This window comes from Galeopterus variegatus, unplaced genomic scaffold (assembly GCF_000696425.1).
Source record: "Galeopterus variegatus unplaced genomic scaffold, G_variegatus-3.0.2 Scaffold391, whole genome shotgun sequence".
Classification (NCBI taxonomy): Eukaryota; Metazoa; Chordata; class Mammalia; order Dermoptera; family Cynocephalidae; genus Galeopterus; species Galeopterus variegatus.
In genome coordinates, this window is record NW_007726502.1 from 571,951 (window position 1) to 595,630 (window position 23,680).

The 23,680-nt window shown below is 40.7% G+C and overlaps 1 protein-coding gene across 1 annotated transcript; it reads left to right on the top strand.

Annotated features, from left to right (window-relative positions):
- Positions 1-113: 113 nt before the first annotated feature.
- Positions 114-19,930, top strand: DCTN5 (dynactin 5 (p25)). Its single transcript, XM_008568266.1, has 6 exons — positions 114-261; positions 1,030-1,098; positions 8,222-8,340; positions 12,124-12,235; positions 16,284-16,386; positions 17,917-19,930. The coding sequence occupies exons 1-6, from the start codon at positions 214-216 to the stop codon at positions 18,012-18,014; spliced, it is 549 nt and encodes a 182-aa protein (XP_008566488.1). The 5' UTR covers positions 114-213; the 3' UTR covers positions 18,015-19,930.
- Positions 19,931-23,680: the final 3,750 nt, after the last annotated feature.

The following is a 23,680-nucleotide window of genomic DNA, read 5'->3' on the forward strand; positions in this document are numbered from 1 at the left end:
TGTCCGGGGACAGTTGAGCCCACCGCTCGGCCTGCGCATGCGCAGCCGGAGACTGCCGAGCAATGGAACGGGCCTTCTAGAAGAGAGCCGAGCTGTCGGCGAACCCCAAGACCACCGAGAACGGAAGTGGAGGAGCGGCCGGAAGTAAACGGAACTCCACGCAGAAAGACGGGCTTTGACAGGAGCCGGCGCTGAGGAAAGGAGGAGGAGGCCATGGAGTTGGGCGAACTGCTCTACAACAAGTCCGAGTACATCGAGACGGTGCGCGTGTCCAGACGTCCGCCCTCCCCTTTCCAAGCCTGAGTCCCTTTGGGGCCTGGCCGCGGCCTCGTCTGGTCCCCGCCCCACCCACCCTGGTCCCCTTCAGCAGTTAGTCCGGGATTACCTAGTGATGCTTCTTGTGTCGTCTGGCCTTGTTATTTAGTCCGTGCGTGGCCGGTTTAGGCTTTTTATATTTATTCCTGATTTTTTGGGAGGGATTAAGTACCTTCCGCATGGCAGGACAAGTCCCATCCATCCCAATATTACTGACAACTCCAGGCTTTGGGCCCTTTTAAGCTTTTTTTTTTTTTGAACTATCGTTTCGTAATCTGTTAACGTGTATTAAAAACTATTAGGTTATTTATAGTCAATACGTGATAGGTGTGTAAAACGGTAAAAACAGGGCAAGTGCTCAATTAACGTTACTATTATTTTGTTTCTCTCTGCAGTCTCACAACTGTATGATACGGGGAAAGTCACTATCCTCGCTTTAGGGCTGTAAAACTGAAGTATGGAACTGGGACTTGAATCCACGTCTCTGCCTGATGCCACTAAACGATAAACCTATCACTCCAAATTCTGCATCCATTGCTTGAATCCCTAGTATCCTGATCCATCCTTGCCTTTTTGATGTTCCAGACTCATTCCGTTGTAGACAGCACCTTATTTCAAGTTTTTTCCTCTCCAGTATGAACTTTCTTGATGGAAACCTGTAGCCCAGAAACCCATGCAGTTTGCTCACCTCAGTTTTCTGTTGTTTCCTTTTAGGCGTCTGGGAACAAGGTTAGTCGCCAGTCAGTGTTGTGTGGGAGCCAGAACATCGTTCTCAATGGCAAGGTAAGGTACAAAGCCAGCTCCAGGCTGCATAGCTTTGCTTGCTTTCCACTAATTATCACATTAGCAGGGTGAGAGAATGTTGTCACGTCTCCCATTTGTTGTACACTTTCCAATTCTCTTTCTTTTTTATTTTTAGTCTCCAAATTGGAGTTAATTGAATGCAAAACAAGGTTCAATAAAAGGAGGCAAAAGAAAGCCTTTTTCTTTGTATGCCAGACGCAAAATACAATGGTACCTAGAACCAAAATTATTGTACAGTATTGTAGCATGCCCTAAACTACTGGACACCAAACACAAGTAGGCAATAAAGTATTTTAAAGTAGCAACTCAAGTAATGCTTATAAAACTGTTTAATAATAATTAATAATTCAATATTAAACTCTTAAAATTAATGTGAGAGTTGGGAAAGGTATTAAAATATGAGACACATATACAAAATGGAATCTGAAAGGCTTGGAATCTTATAGTCTGAATGAATTGAAATAGCAAAGAGGTGAATATAAACCTGGTTATAATATTAGAATATTTCAAAACCAGAGAAAATATCACAAGATCTGTATAAGCTTGACAAACACTGAAGTTCATAGTTTTTTTTTCCTGCCACCTGGAACACCTAATTTTGAAATTAATTTTCCTTTAAGTGTTACATCTCTAACTTCCAGACACTATAACCAAAAGATCACAAATATTTTCAGTAGAGACACAATTCTCCATTAAGCCCATCATACCATAAATTTTAATGGAAAAGAAATATTGTTCAGTAATTGCAACTCAGACACACTGTTTCAGCACAGAATCAGAAAATTCAGTTAACTTCATGAGACTCATAAGTAAATGTGTAGAGGTTTTTAAAGAAATCCTTCAGCAAATTCTGAGATGTTTTCTGTGACTTCATAGGGAAGTTTTTTTATTTTCTTGTGATGAAATATGTATAACAACTTGCCATTTCAACCATTTCTTTTCCAACCATTTTTAAGTGTATAATTAATTGGCATTAATTACATTCACAGTGTTGTGCAACCATCACCACTACTTCCAAAACTTTTTCATCACTCCAAACAGAAACTCTGTACTTGTTATGGAATAACTCCTCATTTCCCACTCTCCTCATTCCCTGGTAGCTTCAATCTGCCTTCTTTCTCTATGAATTTGCCTATTCTAGATATTTCACACAAGTAGAATCATGTAATATTTGTACTTTTTTGTCTGTCTTATTTCACTCAGGATAATGTTTTCAAGGTTTATCCATGTTGTAGCATATCAGAACTTTATTCCTTTTCATAGCTGAATAATATTCCATTGTATGAATGTACCACATTTTGTTTATCTATTCATTGTTGATGGACACAGGTTGTTTTCACATTTTGGCTATTGTGAATAATGTTCCAATGGATATTGACGCACAAGTATCTGTTTGAGTCTCTGTCTTTCGTTATTTTGAGTATATGACGGTACTTCAAAAAGTTCAAGGAAAGATTCATATTATCTTGTAATTCTATTTTTCCATGAACTTTTGAAATACCCTCATATACCTAGGAGTGGGATTGCTGGGTTGTATGGAGATTCTATTGTTAACTTTTTGAGAAACTTCCAAACTGTTTTCCATAATGCTGCACCATTTTACATTCCTACCAGCAATGTACAGGGTTTCAGTTCCTCCACATTCTCACCAACACTTATTATTTTCTGCTTTTTTGATGATAGCCATCTTAGTGGGTTTGAACTGGTATCTCATTGTGATTTTGATTTGCATTTCCGCAATGATTAATAATGTTGAGCATCTTTTCATGTGCTTATTGGCCATTTTTATATCTTTAGAGAAATGTCTTTTGCCCATTTTTAAATTATGTTGTCTTTTTTGTTGTTGAGTTGTAGGACTTCTTTATGTATTCTGGATATTAAACCCTTATCAGATATATGGTTTGCAAATATTTTCCCCCTTTTTGTAGATTGCGTTGTCTTTCTTCATAGTGCTCTTTTTTTTTAATGGCTGGCTAGTAGATAGTGTCCTTTGATGCACAAAAGTTTTTAATTTCAATGAAGTCCAGTTTATCTGTTTTTTCTTTTGTTGCTCATGTTTTTGGTGCCCTATCTAAGAATGCATTGCCAAACCTAAAATCATGAAGATTTACTGCTATGTTTTCTTCTAAGGGTGTTATGGTTTTAGTGCTTATATTTGGTCATTGATCCATTTTGAGTTAATTTTTTACATGGTATGAGGTAGAAGACCAACTTAATTCATTTGGATGTGTAAATACAGTTATTCTGGCACCATTTGTTGAAGAGACTATTCTTTCCCTATTGAACGATCCTGGCACACTTGTAGAAAATCAGTTGGTCATAGATGTATGTATGAATTTATTTCCAGACTCTCAATTCTATTTGCTTGGTCTATATGTCTGTCCTTCTGTAGCACTATACAGTTTTGATTACTGTAGCTTTGTAGTAAGTTTTTATTCAGGACATATGAGCCTTCCAACTTTGTTCTTTTTTAAGATTGTTTTGGCTATTCAAGGCCCTGTCTTTTTAAAAAGATGTTTTATTTGACAATATGTACACGAAAAAGTATATATGAATATATGTTATAAAGCATAAAAATTAAATCAACAACCCATGAACCTACCACCCAACTGAAGAACTAGAACATAATTAACATACAATAACAAATACTATCTTCATGTTCTGTCCCTTTCTTCTGCCTCCCTCCAAGAGGAAACCACTATCTTGAATTTTGTGTCTTATAAAATTATTATTATTTTAAAAAAATTACCACATACATATGTATCCCTAAATAATATGCCTGTATATTGTTATATTGTTTAACTTTCCTTGGTTTTCTGTGACTCTTTTTTTGAAACAAACTCAATTATTATAATAATGACAATAGGAAACACTTATATTACACTTACTAAGTTTCATTATTTTCAGTTTCCATTTCTTTTTTTTTTTTTTTTCCTTTTTGTCTTTTTTACTGACCGGTAACGGGATCGCAACCCTCGGTGTTGCGCCCGCACCGCGCTCAGCCAGTGAGCGGGAACCGGTCTCCACATGGGATCTGAACCCTCGGCGGGAGCGCCGCCGCGCTCTCAAGCGGCACACTCTCCAGTGCGCCACTGGGCCGGCCCTTCAGTTTCCATTTCTAAGATTCATTGTGGTCTTTGCATTTTCACTTCTGTGTGCAGTTCCATTTATCCACTCTCCTGTTGGTGGATAGTTACTTTGTTTCCAGTTTTTTGTTCTTATGAACAATCCATTTATATTTCCAGCCTGTCTTCCTTTCAGAACTTTGTCATTTCTGTTTTCCTGAGTTCTTATATCAGATGTCACAGTGCCTTTGGGGATATAGAGGGATCAAATAAGTAAAGAAGACTGTGTGAACCACAGAGTGATGGGGCCTCGTGACTTGGAGAATATATGATCAATCTAAGCTCAAGCTGATTGTTGCTGTGGGGGAATACAAGCCTGTACGTCCAGAGCTTCTGATTTTTTTCCAAAAGAAACTGAAAATCTGGATTTTTTAAATGCAAAATGCTCTACTATTCAAATAGCAACATCTAGGGCCGGCCCGGTGGCGCACTGCTACAGTGCGCTGCTTGGGAGCGCGGCGGCGCTCCCGCTGAGGGTTCAGATCCCACATACAGACCGGCCGCTCACTGGCTGAGCGAGGTTGCGGGTGCAACGCCGAGGGTTGCGATCCCGTTGCCGGTCCCGGTCCGGTACGGGCGCGACACTGAGGGTTGCGATCCGTTGCCGGTCACGAAAAAAGACAAAAAAAAAAAAAAACAAAACAAATAGCAACATCTAATTTAAATGATTTTATGAAGTGCTGCATGGACCAAACAGAATATGTTTGCAGGTGCCATCATTTGACCTCGAATTTGCCACCTCTGCCTTGTCCATTGTTGAGTTCAATCAGCTCTCTGCTTTGGTATCATTTTCTTCCCTATAAGGGTGCTTATAGCCACCCTCTTTCATTTTAATGCTCTGTTGCTTCTATTTTGAATCTGACTTTTCTTCCTCAGCTCTGCTCCTGTGAGATAGGAAATCAGGATTTGAGTCCTTCCTAAATTTCTTTGACTACCTGTGGTATAATTTACTTCTTATTTTTTGTGTGTGTGTTTGCTTCTTCAGAGGGAGTGTAATTTAGGCTGTCTGAGGGATTCATATGGATTTTCTTTATTTCCAGATTAAGATTGTCATATTTATTTAAAACAATAAAACAACAACAATTACCAAATACCTGGAACTCTTGGAATTCTGTTTTCTTCAAACAGAACAGGAAGCCATTTTCTCTGATTATAGATAGAAACATAAAACTGAAAACAAAGATAGAAGTAAATTAAAGATATGAGATGAAAGAAGCATATACTAAAAGTAGACATGTCTTTAAGCTTGAAGATAGCTTTTTTTTTTTTTTTTTTTTTTAAAAGATGACGGGTAAGGGGATCTCAACCCTTGGTTTGGGTGTTGTCAGCACCACGCTCAGCCAGTGAGCAAGCCGGCCATCCCTATATAGGATCCGAACCCTTGGCCTTGGTGTTATCAGCACCGCACTCTACCGAGTGAGCCACGGGCCAGCCTAAGAAGATAGCTTTTGAAAATAAAGAGGAACTGTAATACTTTACAGTCAGCAGCAGATGTGAAAGTGTTTTTTTGCTACTAGAGGTTTTAAAGACTGAACATATGCAGGTAAGATTGGTAAACTCTTCCAGGTATGAATCCATTTCTCTTTTAGTATCTTCTCAGAGCCTGGTGTTTAGGCTAGTGATTTATCTACATTCACCTATATGTCAGGTGTTCCCCAAATACCTGTTTAGGCTGACCTTCTGTATTGGGCCCCAGACCTTTATTTTTGACTGCCTATTGCTCATCTCACAGATGCCTCAAATTCAACATTTCAAAACATAAATTATAGTACTCATAATTACTTAGTCTATTCTAGATTCTCTTTCTCTTACCCCAACAGCCAAACAATGATCAAGTCATATAGATTCTCTTCCTTTTTTTCTTTTTCAACAATTTATTATGGAACATTAAAAAATTCATCTTTAGTGAGGTATAATTTACATATAGTAAAATGTACCCATTTTAAGTGTGTAGTTTGACAAGCTTTGACTGATATGTACATTCTGTGCAACCACTACCACAATCAGTCTATAAAATATTTCCACCACCCTAGTTTCCTTGTGCCCCTTTGCAGTCAATCCCCATCTACCTGTGGCCCTAAGGCAACCACTGATGTAAAATTAATGTAGATTAGTTTTGCATCTTCTAGAGTTTCTTATAACTAGAATCACATACCCTTTTAAGTCAGGCTTCTTTCAGCATAATATTTGAGATTTATCCATCTCATTGCATATATTAGTAGATTTTTAGTTTATCCCTTTTTGTAGCCAAGCAATATTATTATGGAACTTTTAAGACAGGTACAGAAGTAGAGAGAATATATAATGAATTCCTATGCAGTCATTTACCAGCTTCTACAATTAGTAATATTCTGACATTCTTGTTTCATCTCTAAACCCATCCTAGTTTGACTAGACCTAGTTTCACTAGGGTCGGATATGGGAGGCTGGAGTATTTTAAAGCAAATTGCAAACCTTATATTACTTCACCTCATAAATACTTCAGTGTTTATCAAAAATATTTAAAGATTTAAAAAGTGACTACAGTACCATTATTATTATTATTATTTATTTTATTTTATTTTTTTGGTGGCTGGCTGGTACAGGGATCGAATCTTGGACCTTGTTGTTACCAGCACCATGTTCTAACCAACTAAGCTAACTGGTCAGTCCCTATTATAATACATATTTTTAAAGTACTTCCCTAATATCATCTAATTCTCAGTCCATGTTCGGTGTCTCCAGCATGTCAAGATATCTTTTTACAGATGGTTTATTCAAATCAGAATCCAAAGTCATGCACACATTGTGTTTGGTTGATATGTCTCTTAAGTCTCTTTTAATCTGTAACAGTCCTCTTTCCCCAACTCCTCTTTTTCTTCATGCTATTTATATATTGCAGAAACTGGATCACTGTCCCTTAGAATTTTCATATTTCTAAATTTGGCTGATTATATCTACATGGAGTTGTTCAATGGGGCCTTTATGCCCCTCCAAATTGATAGTTAGATCTAGAGGCTTGATCAGATTAATTTACTTTCTATTTATTTCTCTTTTCCACACGCACAGCTATTGCCTTGGATAAGCCCCTTTATTTCTATTTACCTTGATCCGGTATAGTCACCTAAAGAGTCATTTTCCCTATAGCCTCACCTGTATCCTCCATTCATACTTCAGACTGCTTCCAGAGTAATATTTCTAAAATGATAATTTAGTTATGTTAATCCTCTGTTTAAAATATTTTATTGATTCCTTATATCCTCTAGGGAAAATAAGTCTAAGCTTCTATGCTTAACATGCACAATTCATCATGATCTGGTCTCTTGCTTGCTTTTTCTGCTATAACTTCAGCCATATGTACTTTTAAAAAAAATTTTTTTACTCCATTCATTTATTCAACAGACATTTCAAAAATGCCCATTCTTTACCAAGTATAGGGCATTAATCCCTCTAGGCTACTGGGTTGTGTTACTCAGCACCTCCAGGCAATCTCTAGGGAAGCCAGATCTTATGCCTTGCAGTGTAGCACTTAATCTGATTCCAGAGGTTGGGGGATGAAGCAGAACTTCAGTGGGTCCACCTCTGTAAGCATGAAGTTGGAAATAATCAATAGTGTTAGGAAATAAGACAAAGGTAGGAGTAGCCAGGACTCTCACTGAGCAAATAGCCAAGGCTTGGGGAACAGATGGACGTGAGTGAATCTAAAGAGATGCATAAACTGGGTCTGCTCTATGTGTTCTCAATAAATGTTCATTCAGTGAATTCTATTCATCAGGTATTAAGGGCAAATCTTGTGATATACTGGGAACATCACTAACTGCAGTCAGTGTCATGAGAACAATTCTCTTTTTACCTTACAAAAGGTTTTCTCTTTTGACAGAACATTTGATGCAGTGGGTCATAACATAATTCACAATCAGTGTCCTGTTACCTACTCTTTTTTGTTGTTATGTTTTAGGCCATGTTGGTAATTTTTTAAAATATGTTTTGTTTTATAGACCATTGTGATGAATGACTGTATTATCCGAGGGGATCTGGCAAATGTAAGAGTTGGACGCCATTGTGTTGTAAAGAGTCGTAGTGTCATAAGACCACCGTTCAAGAAATTTAGCAAAGGGTATGTGATTTAATTACTTTGTTTCAGTCTTGGGCAAGATGCTGCCAGTGGTGATGGTGTACATGTGTTGAGTTGTGGTGCAATGAGCAGGTCTATCCTCTTGTTTTGGGCATTGAGTAAGAGTTTGCCATAATGAACACAACTCTGGTGGTGGCTGTCTTAGTATGGTTGATGGTTGGTTGCTAGAAATAGAATCCACTTAAGCTTGTCAAAGCAAAGGGTGTTCTGATTAAACAGACATGGGCATATTTGATGAAACCTAAGAGAAGAAAAAGAAGCCAGGCTTCACAAGGGGCTAGAACCTGGAAGAGGACAGCTAACCAGAATCAAGACAACTGTTTTATCCACCCTTCTCTGTCTCCAAGCTTATAGTGTTTCTTCTATACTGTCCTTTTGTTCACATTTCTGTTTCCCTCTTCTCTCAGATTGGCTATATCTGCCCCCTTTGCTCATGGGGTCCACTTTGCTGCCTCGGCCCCTTATTTAGATCATGTCTCCATTTAGGCTTCCCACAGATACCAACCAGAGATCTTATGTATTAATCCCATATACTCGAGAGAAAAAATCTGACTGCCTCAGCTTGAGTTAAGTACCAACCCTTGGTCTAAACAGCTGTGACTCAGAAGGCAGGGTCAAGTCAGTCCCACTGATCCCTCAATGGAAATAAGGACTGTCTGAGAAAGGACATGGACGGGTCAGGAAAAGAGACCACCATGCCTGTTGCAGTGGAATTCTTTTTGCCTCTCTTCTCCCTGGCTAATTGCCTTCCTGGTTCCTACCTATGGCACCGTCCAATAAGTCAGCAAGCACTTATTGAGTGCCTTTCTTATGCCAGCCACTGTGCTATAAACTGAGCATATATAAAAATAGATAAAAGAGAGTTCCTGCCTCAAGGTTTTCAAAATCTAGTGGTAGAAACAAATAGCTAGTACATAGTATGATACTATAATATGATAGCTACTATATAATGTGACACCCCTGTCACAGGGGTATGAACATGGTTAGGGAGGAACAGAGAAGGGAGCAACTAATTCAAACTAAATATACGTAGAAGTATATCATGCAGGAATGATCCCACATTTCCAATATTGATGTTGGACTCCAGGCTTTCCCTTACATACAGGAATTGGATCAGGGAGTCATTGTAAATCATTCATATGAAAAATATTAACTTTCTGGCTATTGGGATAACCAGAAAACCTTGTGTACCCTTTTGTGGTTTCATACAGTGACTGGTACTCTGCTAGAGTTGTTGATTCCAATTTCTGATAATGGCATTATTGACCTGGCTATGGCCCAGGAAAAGCACCAAGAATGAACCAGGGGTTTATTGGTGAATGGAGGGATGTGTAAATAGGAATAGTCCATGTGAGAAATATAGAAATATGGAAGTGTAAATAGCAAAACATGAAGAAAATGTGCATGTGGATTTTTCCCCCTGCATATCATACCAGAACCTATAAAATTTGGAGTTTTTAATTTAAAGTTAAAGAACTGTCAGTACTGCTGTAGACTATGATGAGATCAAGGAATTCATTGCCGCACAAGGGGTGCAGACTAAAAATACTAATGGATTAAGGAAGATTTAAATAAATTATAGGTCTCAAAATCTAGAACCTGTAGAGGAAAAAATGTGAAAAAGTAAATAAATCAATTATAGGTCATGAAGGACAAGCATGATTTCTGACAAAGTATTCCCGACAGAATAGAACAGGACTGGAAAGGGCCGGCCTGGTGGCGCACTCGTGGCGCACTGGAGAGTGTGCCACTTGGGAATGTGGCGGCGCTCCCGCCGAGGGTTCGGATCCCATGTGGAGACCGGTTCCCGCTCACTGGCTGAGCGCGGTGCGGGCGCAACACCGAGGGTTGCGATCCCGTTACCGGTCAGTAAAAAAGACAAAAAGGAAAAAAAAAAAAAAAAGAACAGGACTTGAAAGAGCTAGTGACCATCTGGCTACTTTATATTAGTTCCAGTCCAAAGATTTTACATCCCGAGGTACTGAAATTACTAATAAATGTGATCACAGAACTGTCAATGACATTTGAGGAATCCTGGAGAATGGGAATGATGTCAGAAGTCAGGAGAAAACCTGTAATTCCTACTCATACTACAAGTCTTGGCTTAAATGTCACTTTCTTTTTTTCTTTTTTTCCAGAGCATATATTATTTATTTTGTTACAAAACTACTCTATATTTTCATGCAAAATCCCAGACAATACACATTTTAAGGCATGACAAGTTTCACAAATCCTAATTAAATTTTCAGTTTAGTTAAGTTTTACTTTTAATGGTCCCTGTTATTCTTATAATTGAATCTGCATAATACAAAACACACACACACACACTCACTCACTCACTCAGCTGTCTATCCCACCCAGCTTTAAAAATAAGGTTCTCTTCTAGGAGTATAAACTGAGCACCTATGTAAAGTAGGTTAATTTTCTAAGAAAATAGCATATTCAAAATAAAGTGTTTATGTTCATTCAAAATTTTAGTTTCTAGAATTTCAAAGGTAAATGAAAAAACTTGTGTTTACCTTGTCTATAGAATTTATGCATTTTTAAGTTTCATTCATGTCCAGGGTCAGCCTTGGTCTGTCTTCCACAAAGAGATCTTGTTGGTCAGTCTACAAGTAGCATATCTCCACTCTTATGATGCTTTCAGCTGTCCTTCACTTGAGGTCAGCTTGCTAGACTTTTATATAATATTCCAGATGTGAATGGACCATTGCTTTATTCAAGTGTTAGGTTAAATGTCACTTTCAATTAAGCTTTTCCCAAACCCCTGGTCTAGGTAAAGTCTCCTTGTTATACACTCTGATAAGCTGGTATTTTGTCTCTGCAGCACTTATCACAGTTTTAACTAATTACTTATATAATTTATTTAATCTTGTTTCTTCTCTTGATTGTAAGCTCCTCATGGACAGGATTATGTCTCATCATTGTATCCCCAATTCCTAGCATAGAATTTAGCACAAAGTAGGCATTCAGTAAAATTGATGAATGAATAAATTTTCAGAATGTTGGGAGCTGGAAATTACAGTCCATAAACCTGATGTCAGTCTCCTGAAACATTATAGGGCAGATTACTAAAAATGTGATTGGTGAGCACTTTCAAAGGAAGCAGGAATGCGGGCCGGCCCGGTGGCGCACTGGATAGTGCGCCGCTTGGGAAGCGCGGCGGCGCTCCCGCCCGAGGGTTCGGATCCCACATGCGGACCGGGTAGTATGAGTAGGAATTACAGGTTTTCTCCTGACTTCTGACATCATCCCCATTCGAAGCAGGAATGCGGGCCGGCCCGGTGGCGCACTGGATAGAGCGCCGCTTGGGAAGCGCGGCGGCGCTCCCGCCCGAGGGTTCGGATCCCACATGCGGACCGGTTCCCGCTCACTGGCTGCAACACCGAGGGTTGCGATTCCGTTGCCGGACATGGAAAAAGACAAAAAGACAAAAAAAAAAAAAAAAAGGAAGCAGGAATGAGCAAACATTCATTTATTTTTATTTGGTGCCTGCCCTTTTAGCTTTGAAGATCTTGCCCCTTCTCCTTTTGCCTTGCTGTTTCCTTGCACATTTCTTTGGGCTGATATTTCTGATTTTTAGCTAGTAGTCTCATTCATCTACAACATAATAAAATTTCTCTAGCCTGAGGATTCTTTTTTGGCTAGAAACAGTCTTATTAAGACAAGATGATGAAGTTGAGGATGCAATCTGTAATTCTGTAAACTTTAATCCAAAGTAAATCACCTTGACTTTTCTTTGTTCGTCTTCTTTTACTTTTCTAGCGTTGCATTCTTTCCTTTGCATATTGGGGACCATGTCTTTATTGAGGAAGATTGTGTGGTCAACGCAGCTCAGATTGGCTCTTACGTTCACGTTGGCAAGAACTGTGTGATTGTGAGTATGAGACTTGGCTGGCCAGGCAGCCTCACTTTCCCTCTAACTCCCATCCCTCACATCAGTGGGACTCTTCTTCTGTGACCAAGCAGGGTAGTAGTTCCTGATCTTCCCAAGGTTGGATCTTTCTTGCTGGATTTGGGTTTTTTCTAGGCATTAATAATAATGGCTAACTTTTATAGAACCTCTTCCATGTGATGTTAAACTCTTTCCCTTGATTATTTTATTTAATCCTCACAACCATCTGAGGGGTGTTAGGTACTGTTATTAACCCTCTTTGCAGATGAGAAGACTGAGGGCCTTAGATAGTAAGGGATTTGACAAGGCTAGTAAGTGGTAGAGCTGGGATTTAAACACAGGCAATATGAGTAGCTATCCTGCTATGTGGCCTGCTTTTTGCCTTATCTCATGGAGCTTACAGTTTAATGGGGGTGAGGAGATCTGAAGGGTGAGTCAACATTGATGCTGTAGACAAGGGGAGGATGGTCATTTCAGGAAAGGGATTGGCATGTGTAAGGGTCAGAGTCACCACAGAGCACGACATTAAGGGAAGTGCAAGTAGTTCAGGGTACACATGGGGCCCTTGCTTAGCAGAACCTGCAGAGCCTCTGTCCATAAAAGCCTTGGCACCAATTTGTCTAACGCAACCAAAGCTTTACAAGGCCGGGTTTCTTGCTGTTTCTTAGGTGAAGAGCTTGATTTCAGTTGGGATTTAAGAGAACATCCTGGGTGAGAATGTTAATGACTAGTGGTGAAATGCCTCAATGTTTGGGAAAGTGTTTCCTACATTTTAGATTTGTACCTTAGACTAGATTCTAGGGAAAGCCAAGACCATGTTTCTTTTCTTTTTTTTTTTTTTAAAAGATGACCGGTAAGGGGATCCCAACCCTTGACCTGGTGTTGTCAGCACCACGCTCTCCCAAGTGAGCCAACCGGCCATCCCTACAGAGAGATCCGAACCCACGGCCTTGGTGTTATCAGCACCACACTCTCCCAAGTGAGCCACAAGCCAGCCCTTCATGTTTCTTTAATGGCTGCTCCCGTTAATACTGAGCCAGCTCTCTGCTCTGGATAAGACTCAGACCCTAAAGTATCAAAAAATGTGCAGAAGCCATGCAGTTCACATTGTAGGAGCCACGAGGGCACAGCAATGGTGTGTGGTGCGATGGAGAACCACATTGCAGTGAAAACCATGTCAATCTGACTTGCTGCTCAGAGTCAAGGGAAGTGGTCATTCTGCCAGATACTCTCATTCTAGAGGAATTCCTTAGTGTGTACGTGAGGCAGGAAGTCTTTGGTTTAGCCTGATGTTGAAGAAAGGGGGAAGATAGTAAAACCCATCCTCTCCCCTCACACTGACTGACAAAAGGTAGCCTTCAAAGCCACAGCTGGTTTTTCTGTTATTTTCCTTTGCAAAGGGAAGACATCACCATAGCAGCTTAGTCCTGTAACCTTGTCATTTTTCTCCATAGCAAAATGTTTGAAAGTTTAAAATACAAATTCTATTTCCAGTGCTTAGGGAATTCTAGTCCTGTTGTGAGGTGCTCTGCTTTTTGTGCTACTTTTCAATATATCAATTTATGACATAGTCGTTGTTTGGTATTGGCAGTACTTGCTGAGCCTTGACAAATTCTCAAGTAATCTTGAGAGAAAGATTCCTTTAGAATTGTAGACTCTCAGAGCTAGTAGGAACTCTTTTAGAGTCCTCCTGTCTCTATGACACACAGATCCTTCCCATGTGGTAGTCTAACTTCTGCTTGATATGTGAAGGTGTAGGTGTTAATCAGAGTTGCTCAAATACCTGAAGGAAAAGCTTAACAAGCAACATTAATAGGTACTGTTATTGTGCTATGAGTTTTACATTTATTATTTCTAATCTTGACAATATCTGGTTTTATTTCCTGTTTCCTAATGAGGAAAGCAAGGCTCAGAGGTGCTAACTAACTTGAATAAGGATATATAGGTAGCTTTAATACTAGTTATATGGTTCTTGACTCCTCCTTGAAAAGTTCTCCAGGGAAGAATAAAGAAATGGTTTTTAAATCATCAGCTATTGCCAAGCCACTTATGCCTAAGAAATACCTGCATTTTTTATTTTGCTGCTATTTAACTGATCAGTCTACCCAGAATACTTCTGAAACCCAATTAAGCATCATTTCTTGAAGTGGGCAGAATGGCCAACTAGTGGACAAAGCAGGTGCCTACAGGCTGTGTGGTGGCTGTTGGTGCACAGTGAAGATTCCTTTCCACTGTTACCAGGGCCCTTTGTCTACAGATCCCTGCATGGAAATGTGTCACGCCTTATGCAGCATGTTATATTTCCTTTTACTCAGTGCCCCATGTGCTTAGTCTGAGTTCTTAGGAGCTTAGGCGTGACTGGAAGTCTTTGAATTAATATTATTGTGGGGGTCACTAGGGGAGATAGCCAACTGCCATATTTTTGAAATTGCCACTAGCAGGTAATTCATGGAAGAGAACTTTCCAAGGAGGAATGAAGAGCTATAGTCATAAATTCTGAGCAAAAGATGTTGCCAATTATTGTCAAGCTTATTTTCCACCCAATTGGAGACAACTTAGCCAACCATTTAAGAAATTCAGATCTTGGGGGTATAAGCTTTTTTAAAAACTCACTTTGCAATCTACCTTTTCCTGGAAATACATATGATTTGCATATTTAATAATGGGGGAAATTTTGAGCACAACCAAATGAAAGTGCTGTTCATGTTCTTTGATAAAATCTGAGTGGACAGGTTAGCATCATGCTGGTATTTGTTAAGATTTCCACATTCTTAGCCAGGTATATTTAATAACATTGTCTAACCAGAACACAAATGAACTTACAGGCCCTGGTGATGTAAACACAGTCAATATAGATTGAAATTTGCATTTACTCAGGAAGTAGCGTGAGTCATAATTTTAAACTGTATGCAGAAGCCGCTCTTTTTCCTTAACTTAGGAAACAGATGAATCTCCTGGCCCTTATCTTTTGCCTTCAAAATGCTACAGATCATGGCCTAATTGAAAAGTGATAACAGTGGATAAAACCAAACATAAGGTTCAGCCCAAACATTCAAATAACTGTCACTCGCCCATGGAAAAGCAAATGAACTAATAAGTTCATATCCAAATAAATTTGTCAAGACTTTCCAGTTGGAATTGGCAAAACAGCAAATAAGCAACCCGTAAAGTGGTAGGTGCACAACAGAATGGGTTGGCTAATGTAAACCAAAAGTACAGGAGTGGGTCCTGATGTCATAACCAAATGGCTACAGTGGTTCAATTGATGTCATGGGAATCAGTCTCCATTCCTTTGCTGCTTTCCTCGGGGGGGTTCACTCTGAGGCTGGCTCCTCCTTCATGGAAATAAGATGGCTCTTCCAGGCTTCCATCCTATCTTCTGGAAACCCCAGTGGAAAGCACTTCTTTTCTCAGTAGTCCCAGCAGGTGCCCTGAGTTTGAGATTCATCAGACCAATTCGGCACATATGTTGAATCCCTAAACCAGTCGCTGTGGTCAGGCTTGGGGTTTGGTGTGTGGGCTGGGAGGCAAAGCACATGGATTGAGATGGGGATAGGGTGATTTCCAAGGAAAAAATAGATTCTGTTACCAGAAGAAAGGGGAATGGATATTGGACAAGCGAAACAACAGATGTCCACTAAATCGAATAAAAGAGAAAATTAAACAGAACTCTTAGAAGAGTGAAATTCACATAGTCTGTAATACCTAAGATAACCTGTACTGTTCCTAGTATACAGCCCTCCCCTCAATGTTCTCTCTCTCTCTCTCTCTCTCTCTCTCTCTCTCTCTCTCTCTCACACACACACACACACACCCCCACACCCACACCCACAGACACACACACACACCCTACCTCCTCATCAGGTACCACCTGAAGCAGGGAATTGTGACCAAGCCTCTTGTCACTGTCCCTGGCTATTATATGATATCATGAATGGAGAAAATATAAAATAGCATTCCACACAGCAGACTAGACAACTTTTACTCCCATTTCCTTATCTATTTCCTATTAACAAGATTTTAATTTTAGGGGCGTCGGTGTGTGCTGAAAGACTGCTGTAAAATTCTTGACAACACAGTATTACCTCCAGAAACTGTAGTCCCACCATTCACCGTCTTCTCAGGCTGCCCAGGTAACCTTGGATGTCTATTGTTTTTATTTTAACCTCCTTAAAACTCAATTTTATTTTTTATTGCAAAAGAAATGTATGCAATTTCTGTCCAACTTGAAAATTCACCTGTTACAAAGTACAGTTGGCCTTCTATATCCATGGCTTCTATATCTGCAGATTCAACTAATCAAGGATCAAAAATATTCAGAAAAAAAAATAATACAACAAGAAAAAATAATACAAATTAAAAAATACAGTATAACAACTATCTACATAACATTTACATTGTATTTGGTAATACAGGTAATCTAGAGATGATTTAAAGTACATAGGAAGATGTGCATAGGTTATATGGAAATGCTATGCCATTTTATAAAAGGGACTTGAGCATCCATGGATTTTCGGATCTGTGGGGATTCTTGGAAACAATGTCCTGTCTATACTGAGGGATGGCTATACCTAGAAATGCTATCAAAAATATAACAAGCATCTTTTTAAATGCATAATTGGGTTCACAAGGAAATTATCAAGGGTCAAAAACAAAGAGGAAAGTAAACCCTTTAAGATTGCATGGGTTGATGCTGTCTTCATAATAGAGTGGGTTTAGGGCATGAGAGATAAAGCCTTGGATCCACACATGGCAGAGAGGTCCTCAAGTACTTTGAAGGGTCCTCCCTTAAGGAAAGGTTAATATAAAATAAATCTGCCACCAACACAGGGAAAATACAAGCATTTCTCTCTTGGCCTGGGCTCTTGGGTAGAAAAAGAAAAAGTCTAGAGAATTTTAATTATGGGCTGCCCCTCACATTGGTTGGGGGTTGGAATTTTACTTCCTGCACGGTCCTGAAGTCCACAAACTGATACCTCTGGGACACCTGAGAGGAGCAAATGCATTGTCTCTTGACGTGGCTGGTAGAGTGCCCACAGGTGACCCTGTGAGTACAGAGTTCCAATCACAAAATAGGAGGGAAAAGTAACACATGCTTATCCCAGAAAACTTGGGAAACACTGAAGAGCAGAAGGAAGAAGAAAACCTCACACTCCCTCACTCCCACCCCAAGATAGCAGACCTTCTCCGTATTTTACACAGTTGAAATCAGGTAGCACATACAGAGGTGCACTACAGATTCATACATGGAAGATGATATGAAGAGACAGATTTGAGAGTGTATGATACCCACTGCTGGGTGGTTTAATTGTTTTTCCAATTAAAAAAAAAATCTCATTCAGATTATTGAATATGTGTTTCAAAGATGTACAAAATAATCACTCAGATTCTGGGAGGCAGTTGGCCATTCTGCTGTGTCATACATCTCTGCTTTTGTAGAGGAGAGAGAAAAGAGTTTTGTTCAGTAGTTTTCTCCACATTGGGGTTCCACTGTGAAAAACTTCAGCTGTTCCTAACAGTGCTGGAGCAGAACAGCTCAATGATTGTTTTAAGTGATTAGCAGACATGCATTTGATCTGAGGTGAGAAGGATATTGCTAGAGAAATATCTTAATTTCTTTTAACTTCTTCAAGTTCCTTAGAACCAGATCTTTCTTTTCCTAGGACTCTTCTCAGGGGAGCTCCCAGAGTGTACTCAGGAGCTGATGATTGACGTCACCAAGAGCTACTACCAGAAGTTTTTGCCCCTCACACAAGTCTAGTGTCTCTGCCTCATGTCTTGAATTTGCCTGAGCTCTAAGATGAACTTGGGGACACAGTGAACCAGTCAGCATCTACAAAGAGCTCTTACGTCTTTGACACCTTCCACCCTCCTTTTCTTTAAAAAAAATTCTTTAATCCATGAAGACTCTAAGCTCTTAAGAATTTAATAACAGAACTTCTGGAGGAGTTGTCTTCTAATGCTATGCTTACACCTTATCTATTAATAGTCACTTCATGCCATTATCTGTGGAACACAGAATTATCTGCTCCCAACATTCTAACTCCTCAGTGCTGTGGGTGGCTGGATCTTGCCTGCAACAGGCCTGCAGAGGAGCAGCACTCTCCCAGTGTGAGGCCGTGTAGCTGGTGTGCTACTCATGGCCATGCACTGCCCACACCAAGTACCACTCACATGGATAATGCTTATATTCCTGCTGCTAATGCACTTGGCCAGTTGCCACAGTTTCGCATAATCTTGGGGAAGAAAAATGTTCACCACTTTTCAGAGCCCAGATCCTGTTGGCTATTTAAATTGAAGGGAGGGGGGGTTAGTTTTTCTCTTCCCAAAATAAACTTAGTTGTCCCAGGGGTGGTTAATAGAAGACTTTCTAGCATTCTGTACCAGGGCCTTTGGCTTTTACTAAAAGGGGGGACCTCAGCACCCCAGAGTTTGCTTTTGCAAAGTTCCAGATTTGGGTCTCCAAGTGGATGGATCAGTCATGTAGTTACTCCTTACCTCAAAGTATTTGTCTTATTTCATTTATGACACAGCGTTTGTGAACACTTGCTCCCTGGTCTAGAACCATTCAGCCCAACCTGTATTTGCTATAAACCCCACATTTCACACCAAAATATCTGTACTTGATCCTAATCACATATATACATGAGGGCCTCTTAAAATTGTCTTGTGGGCACAGAGCCCCAGGAGTAAAGGAAGTTGCCAGTGACTGTGATCATGCTCTACCTGCAGCGATGGCTGCTGCTATTCCTCGGGCATTTCACAACATGCCTGCTGTAGTGTCACGGGCTTGACAGTCACTAGCCTGCTTATTTCTTACACCAATTCTGTAAGGCGGATGCTATTCCCATTTTACAGGTGAGAAAAAAGCTCAAAGACATTAGATAACTTGGTCCAGTCTATGCAATGAAGAAATGGCTGATCCAGGAGTCACAACCTGTCTGTCTAGCTCAACAGCCCATACTCTTCAGTTCTGCCCTGCAAAGATGAGACAAGCTTGCCCTTGGAGTACATCTGCTGTGCATCCTGTTTGATGCCAGCAGTCTCTGATGGTTGCAGTTTTGGGGGGTCACATTTTGGCATCTCCCCGAGGTCCTTTCTCTTTTTGTGCCATCGAAAAGGTGGATCTTGGAATTGAGAGAGTTTATATCTCTCTAGGCTAACCTTTTGCTCGCTACAGAAATCTTCCAGGGCATGCCTGAAAGATTACCATCCAGGCTGTGTTTGAATACATCCAAAAGGAAGCTTGTCACTTTATGTAGCTCACTGTCTATTTTGTTAATGAACAACTGAAATTAAGAGAAAATGGGTTTTTTTTAAGGCTTTTAAAACAAATAATTTAAAAATCTTTAAGTAATTCAATTCAATTTCAAAAATTCAATCCAATTAGTAAAGGAATATATAATGAAGTAGATCTTCCCAGCCTAGAATTCCAGTTCCACATCCTACTTCCCAGAGGCAACATCTCTGAACAGTTTTTGTTCTATAAGATAAGTCTGTGCATGCACCTGCAGACATAGATGTATATTCCAATTTCTCTTATTATTCACACAAATGGGAACATAGGATATGTGCTGTGCTACATCTTTCCTCTTTTATGTAATATATCTTAGAGATTGTTCCATATCGACACTTATGGGTGATTAAAAAAAATAACATTTGCTAACATGTACAGAATATTTACCATGTACCAAGTGCTCTTCTGAGTTCTTTACATCTATTCTTTTAATCCTCACAATTAACCATGAGGTAGATACGGTTATTATCCCCAAGGAACAGAGGTTAAGTAAATTGCCAAATTTATACAGCTAAAGTGACCGTGAATCTGGGCATCCTGACTCTAGAGCCTATACTTTTAACCACCATGCTGGAATCCCTCCATGTTCTAATACCTTTCATTTCCCAGAATTGTGTCATCTGGCCAGCCTTTGCTGTACAGGGAGCTAAGAAAGTATTTTGCTTTTTCAGGCAAGCAAGGAAAAAGGGGTTTGGGAATGGGTATTGGATGAGCCATCCAACAGAGTCTGCCATCGGCCCAGTGTCTCCTCTGAGAAGATGGCTCCTTGCAATGTGCCCCTATGTCTTGGAGCTACAGTTGTGGTCTGACTAGTTGAATGAGAGCAGGTTTCCTGGGAGAACTATACTTGCGATCATTACATGGTGTCTTAAATTTTTGTATTATGCAGTTGGCATTCTATAGAGGAATATGCAAACTAGATTAGACAAAAATCCAGTTAGAAAGCTTTGTGGCAAGTGACAGAAATCCAGCTTGAACCAGTTTAGGCAAAAAAGGAGTATTATTGGCTTACACAACAAATCATGGAAAACACTAGCTTGAGTGGCAATATAATCTGAACCTTGGCCAAGTTATTTAATCTCTCTGTGCCCTAGTATCCTAAACTGTACAGCAGGAATAACAACAGCACCTGAGAAAGTTGGTGTGGATTAAATGAGGTACTATATATAAATATTAAGGACATTTCTTGGCACTTACAAAGCACTGTGTACACAATAACTTATTACAGGGACAACTGTATCCACAGGTTTAAACTTCACCAGGGCTTTTGGTTTTTTATTCGTTTTTCACCTTCACATTAATAAAAGTACAGACTGGGCTGCTGTAACACAGAAACCACCAAAATACAGTGGCTCAGACAAGTTAGAAGTTTATTTCTGGGGCCGGCCCGGTGGCGCACTGCTACAGTGCGCCGCTTGGGAAGCGTGGCGGCGCTCCCGCCGAGGGTTCGGATCCCACATACAGACCGGTCGCTCACTGGCTGAGCGAGGAGCGGGGGCAACGCCGAGGGTTGCGATCCCGTTGCCGGTCCCGGTCCGGTACGGGCGCGACACTGAGGGTTGCGATCCATTGCCAGTCACGAAAAAAGACAAAAAAAAAAAAGTTTATTTCTCTCTCACCTAACAGTGTGGAGATAGGCAAGTGGTCCAGGGCAGGTAAGTGGCTGGGCTCCAGGATGTCATCAGGCACCCAGATTCCTACTGTTTTGTCATATGGCCACATTAAGCTATAAGGGAAGCTGTACATTTACATCTCTGTAATTTACAGAGAAATTTAAATCTCTAGTTGGGCAGCCAGCACTCTGAGGAGGAAGGTTCTAGTAGTTAAACAGAGAGCAGCAGAATGGACATTGGGAGACAGCAAGCAAACTCAACCAAACCTCTGTATTGCCTTCATTTACTCCTACTGCAAGTGGGCTTTCTCCATGCATTTGGGGACATGACAGTTAATAGCTCCAGACTTGCATCCTTCCAGCTTGGTGACCCTTAAAGAAAGGTTTTTTCCCCTTCCAGTTCTAATCTGGAAAGTCCCAGAGAAAGTTCTCAGTGGTTTGTCATGAGTACCATGCCCTCTTGGGTCAATCACTGTGGTCAAGGGAGTTTGGCCCTATGATTTACCCAGTCTGGGTCATGATCTTTTCTCCATCTTCCCATGGTGGGGAAACAGCAGAGTTCATTACTAAAACAAGGTGCTAGGAAGACAAAAACAATAGCTTCTACAAACAGTAAATGAGTCTATAATTATGTACTGATATTGTTTGAAAGTGTGTTGACAGTTGTCAGTCCCAGCTGGACTCTGTCTCCATGGTGGCTCTCACCCCAGGGACATTCTGTCACCACTTTTTTTTTTCTAATTCACATCCCGACTGCAGACCATCAGACACTTTTATAACCGCAGAGAAAAAAGTCTCTTGTCCTCAGAATACTCCCAGAAGAGCAGGCAGATGAGAAAGACCATGGTTGGGCCTGTTTCCTGTTGGCTTAGGGCAGAGTGGGGATTTATTGGCTCATGTAGATGAAAAGGCCAGGGCTACACTGGGCTTTAGGCTGGATCCCAGGACTCAAAACAGTGTCATCAGGGATCTGTCTTCTGCTCTTGGCTCTGCTTTCCGTTGAGTTGGCTTTACTCTCAGGCTTCACAGGGTGACCCCATGTCTCCAGTTATTGGGGGAAAGTCCCTTTCAATGACAAACCCCCTGGATTTGGTTCTCCTTGGTCCATACCAGGGATGTATCCAACTTCAAGTCATCACTGTGGCCAGGAAGATGGAATACACTGATTGGTTAGGCCTGGGCAGGTACCCACAGGGACTGAGTTGCTACCTGTTGGTTGTGGTGGAGAGCATTATTACCAGAAGAGACAAAAGGGTGCTGGGGCAGGAAAAATCATCAGGTGTCCAGTTCAGGTCTCTTCCCTTTCCGTGGATATCTTCACTTTCTTCTCTCTCCCTGCCTACCCTTACCCCCTGCCCTATCTCTCGTTACTCCTGGTCTTGGGAGGTACCTTCTAAGGGAACTCCTGATGGGGTACTGGGCCTGGATTAGGGGACAGAGGGAGGATGTTGCTTAGCCAAAGTGGGGTGTTCATAAAGAGCCATTTGGAGGATGGTCTTTTGTCTGTAAATGCATCCTTATGGCTCCCATAGCACCTTATGGAGGGTCCCTTGTCAGGGTCTAGATAGAATTTTATTCAGGTATCTGTGATCTTTCCTGAGCCCACACTAGCTGAGACTTCCTGAGGAGCCAGGCATGAGCCTCTGGGTTATTCAGCACATGCTTAACAGAGGGATCGACCATATATGAGCCCCACACCTGGCCCCACTCCAGTTCCAGGTAAGTCTCATGCTGCAGGATCCCTGGTGCAGGGAACAAAGTTGAATGATTGACTCCTGTTGACTGATTCTGTTTTGTATGGCTGCACAGATCTGTTGTGGTTGGATGGGGTCGGTGGTGGCTTCTGAATTAGTTACTTCTATATGAACTAATTCCCACTGGACCCAAGGCCACAGTTACTTTCTTAGTCACTGACCCATCTGGGTAACGGCAGACTTGAAATTAATCAGACAAACATTGCTTCTATTTAACACATCCTTAGAAGTTTCTCAGCTATTAAGAAGGGGTCTTGGTGCCTAAGGAGGCCTCTCGGCATACTGTTCTGGCTGGTGAGAGCCATGATTTTTCTTGTCCTTTTTCAGCTGTGTTCATCTTAACCTTTGGTGTCTGCTGAGTGCTCTTTCTGATTTCCCAGAGGAGCAGCCAGAGCGTAAGGAAGTAGGGCCAGAGAAGTTGGGGAACATAAGGAAACATGACAGGCCCAGGAACTGAAAAGGTCTGTCAGACTCTGAGCTTCCTGGGAATACGGACAGGTTCTTCTTTATTTCAGTAACAACAGCAACAACTGACATAACCATGTGCCTGGTACTGTCTGAGGTGCTGACAGTACCTTTGCAGAATCTCTTTTCAAGAACCTTAGGAGATATGCACATCATCTAGATCAAATGGGAAATGGGCACTGTAATTATACCCATTTTATAGACATGGAAATTGAGGCACAGAGAGGTTAAATCATTTGCTTAAGGTCACACAGCTAGTAAGGAGAGCAGCTGGCTTTGGAACCCAGGGTTCTTTAGAC